We start from the raw sequence: 3,856 nt of genomic DNA, 5'->3' as shown, positions 1-3,856 counted from the left end.
TCCGCAGCCTGCTGCGCCTTATGTGAAACTGTTCATACACCGCAGCCTACGGGTTGGGCTAAAAGGCACATTTGGAAAAGAAAAGAAAATTATATCAGTTGGTTTGAAAGTATATGTAATTTTTAAAACTTTTATTTTATTATAGAAGCATACTTGAACATATCATGCCAATCAATCATCATTCACTACAGCTGGATTGCCACAACCTTTCATCCCCATCTCCTTCTCCCATCATCGTCATATGTATCCAGAAGACCAAAAATATGGGGCTAGAAAAGGAAAAGAAAGAAATAAGGAAGAGTCGAGACATGTCCACCCTATGAAGCAAAAAGTAGAAAATAAATATTTATTAATAATGATGATAAATGGGGTGGAGGAGAGGAAAATGGGAAAGTAGAGCGAGGAGGAGGAAGGAAAATTGAGCTAGAGGACAAACAGTCAATTGGCTTACAAGCGAAACGCTTTTCGACATTCACAGTGCCATAATATTTAAGCATTGCGTTGCCCCCCCTCTCTCTCATACGGTCATACCACAACCCCAGATTAGCAGTGTGTGAAGAGAGGCGTTGGCATTGCATAGAAAATTGGAGATGTCGGTTATGGCGGTGGGGGTTGTAGCAGTGGCGTGGTGTTTGTTTTTTGTGAATGGGCATGTGTTGGGGGAAGATGGTTTTCAAGGTTTGATGGATTTGGAGGAGATTCCCTCCCCAAATCCTCTCATGGTGGACCTCACTCTCATTCCAGGAGCTGCTGCTAAAGGAGCTGGTTTGTTTTCATTTCTTCACGTCTTCTACTCTCTTTGCTTCCTTCTTCCACATTTATTATTACTATTTTTCTACTTATACATCTTCTTTCAATGCTATAGTTTGTTTGGATGGAACTCTACCTGGTTACCATTTCCATCCCGGTTTTGGATCAGGTGCCAACAGCTGGCTCATTCAATTGGAGGTGTGTAAATGGATTCCCAAGATGAATCAACTTTCTTTCTTTTCCACTGAATTGGATCCAAGCTTTTAGATTTAAGATGGGCAGGACATTCTCACAATCCTGAAAAATCTATATGGAAAAAAAAAAAAAAAAGATCTGAGCTTTTGGAGCTGAAGTATGTGATTTCACTGAATTGGGTTTCTTGATTGCAGGGTGGGGGTTGGTGTAACAACATAAAATCTTGTGTTTTTCGCAAAACAACTCGCCGGGGTTCATCCAAATACATGGAAAAGACATTAGCCTTCACGGGAATACTAAGCAATAAAGCTGAAGAAAATCCTGGTCCTGACTCCAATTATTGATTCCCATTTCAGCAGTGGCTCTGCTTGTTGCTTTTACTCTATATTCTCTTAAGATTTTATTCATGGCCCTTTTCTCCTTTATGCTGCAGATTTTTTCAACTGGAACAGAGTCAAACTTAGGTACTGTGATGGCGCATCTTTTAGTGGGGAAGGTCAAAATAAGGTTGGCGAGAGCATCTACCCATTATAAATTTTTCCCTAAAACAATTGTATTTTTCATGGCATGTAAGACTAGTTAGTCTGAACTCTACCATGGAGGAGCTGTGATTGGGACATCAGCCTGCTAAATATATAAATCCTCTTAACTTTAAATTTTCTTATTATTAGAAAAATTGTAATGAGCAGATGATACCCTAATAATTCATTACTTTCCACTGGACTTTCTGTAATTGGATTCTATGATTATTGGTAGCCTATCATCTGCTCAAGCATAGGATTTACTAAGATACCATTGCTTAAAAAACTTCACGTTCATATTTTCTAGAAAATCATTTCCTGTTCTTGTCTGCAACCTATAGAAGTACGAAAAAAAAAAACCCTTTCCTTTTCATAATCAGGGAAGTTGATTTTTCTCAGTGATAAGCAATTGTATCAGAAGGGAAAGTGATGTGTTGGGTTCTTTGGGGATTTTTGTTCATTGTTAGTATTAACCAATTGTAGCTGATGTTTGCTGATTCTGTTCTCAGGCCACTGGACTTTATTTTCGAGGACAACGGATCTTTGAAGCTGGTATGGAGGAGTTAATGTCAAAGGGGATGAAGAATGCTGATCAGGTTTTGCATTTGGCATATTCTCTAAGCTCATCTTTTCAATTTGAATTTCTTGTTATTCAATTAAGACAAACAAATATGGTTCAGGCTCTTCTTTCTGGATGCTCTGCTGGGGGGCTGGCTTCTATACTACATTGCGATGAGTTTGGCGATTTATTTCCTAAAACTACAAAAGTGAAATGCCTGAGTGATGCAGGGTTCTTCCTTGATGCGTAATTTTCCATCCTTAATTATCGTTCATATGAATTCGATTAGTGCATAGCAACTTCATTTTGCTTGAAAATATTGTTCTCATTAAAGGTTTTGTTTGGATTTTAGAACCGATGCAGCTGGTGGGCACACCATGAGGAATTTGTATGCTGGTGTAGTTAGCTTACAGGTAACACCCATCAACTTCCTTTTAGTCTCAAGACTTTAAAATCTTTGGCTTTTATTTAGTAGAATGTTTCTAAATCTTTTGTTACTTCTTGGATATGTGTTTTCCTACTCTTGATTATAATTTGAAAGGTTTAGTTTGTCTAACCGTCTGGACACTGCAGCCTTGATTGATTACCCAACCATACCATCACTCTGTTGTTGTTGATTATGGTAGTTTTGATTTTGGAACTTGTATGAAATTTTAGGGAGTAGAGAAGAACCTGCCAAGCACTTGTACCACCCGTTTAGATCCAACTTCGGTAACATTCTGCCTTCTCTTGATTTTATTTAATCCCATGAATTGGATATTGTACGAGAAATGATGTTAAAAAATGAGATTTGCTTACTCTTTCCCAGTGCTTCTTCCCTGAGAACTTGATCGACAACATTAAGACTCCACTCTTTCTTCTCAATGCAGCCTATGATGCATGGCAGGTAACTTCTATTCCCAACAATGTGAAATAGCTTCATACTCTTAGGATAATCCATTGAATGATGAGTTCAATTTGCATTTTCTTTTTATTTTCGGTTTTCGATCCCTCAGTTTCAGGAAAGTTTAGTTCCATCAATTGTTGATCCCCATGGTGAATGGAAGGGATGCAAATTAAATCATGTCAATTGTAATTCAACACAGATCCAGTTTCTCCAAGGTAGTTTCCTCATTTTCTTTCCATCTTTCCATGTCCCTGGCATATAATGTGGGAACACCTAATGAGATCTTCTTTCGTTTTTCCTGTTCTATGAAACAGATTTCAGGATGGAAATGCTTGATGATGTCAAAACTTTTGCAAGGGATGATCAAAATGGGCTCTTCATAAATTCGTGCTTTGCTCATTGCCAGACTGAGAGACAGGATACATGGTTTGCTGATGACTCTCCTCTTATTGGAAAAAAGGTATGCCATGGATTTGATCCATTCATTTTGACGTTCTCCTTCCATGATTTAGAGAAGAATTAGTTTTCAAGTTTCATGGCTTTCAACCCTCTCATTTCCCTGTATGGTTAAAGACTCGGCACAATAGAAGGCATGGAAATTGAACTCTAAATTAATTAAATTTTCAATATTGCAGAAGATTGCAGAGTCTGTTGGAGACTGGTATTTCGATCGAAGACCCGTCAAAGCCATCGACTGTCCATACCCCTGTGACAACACCTGCCACAACCTGGTCTTCAAGTGAGCACAACCTACCCACCAGCTCCTCCTATGGCTTCTCCTTCTCCCTTCTCCCTTCTCCCTAGTGCCATTTCAACGAATTGTAACATTTCTTAAGATGATAAAGCAATCGTTTTAGCAAATGGAGAAATAGATGCTACAGGACTTGCCCCATGTAATTCCGAGAGGCTTCAAGTCATGGAAATAAAAAAATTTCATTCCAAACA

The 3,856-nt window shown here is 38.5% G+C and overlaps 1 protein-coding gene across 1 annotated transcript; it reads left to right on the top strand.

Annotated features, from left to right (window-relative positions):
* Positions 1–291: 291 nt before the first annotated feature.
* LOC117918285 (pectin acetylesterase 3-like) lies at positions 292–3,856 on the top strand. The gene is made up of 12 exons (XM_034834804.1): positions 292–765; positions 866–948; positions 1,140–1,269; positions 1,379–1,452; positions 1,976–2,062; positions 2,147–2,271; positions 2,378–2,438; positions 2,683–2,736; positions 2,834–2,911; positions 3,021–3,126; positions 3,226–3,371; positions 3,547–3,856. Exons 1-12 carry the CDS (start codon positions 591–593, stop codon positions 3,652–3,654), a joined length of 1,227 nt encoding a protein of 408 aa, XP_034690695.1. The 5' UTR covers positions 292–590; the 3' UTR covers positions 3,655–3,856.

Source organism: Vitis riparia, chromosome 7, assembly GCF_004353265.1.
Source record: "Vitis riparia cultivar Riparia Gloire de Montpellier isolate 1030 chromosome 7, EGFV_Vit.rip_1.0, whole genome shotgun sequence".
Classification (NCBI taxonomy): Eukaryota; Viridiplantae; Streptophyta; class Magnoliopsida; order Vitales; family Vitaceae; genus Vitis; species Vitis riparia.
The sequence above is the reverse complement of the archived record's forward strand: the minus strand, read 5'-3'. Positions and strand labels throughout refer to the sequence as shown.

Excerpts from the sequence above, each read along its gene's own strand:
- LOC117918285 (XM_034834804.1), top strand. The coding sequence starts at position 591 with ATGTCGGTTATGGCGGTGGGGGTTGTAGCAGTGGCGTGGTGTTTGTTT. Across the intron at positions 2,272-2,377 it reads GCAGGGTTCTTCCTTGATGC|AACCGATGCAGCTGGTGGGC; the intron begins GTAATTTTCCAT and ends TTTGGATTTTAG. Across the intron at positions 2,912-3,020 it reads CAGCCTATGATGCATGGCAG|TTTCAGGAAAGTTTAGTTCC; the intron begins GTAACTTCTATT and ends TCGATCCCTCAG.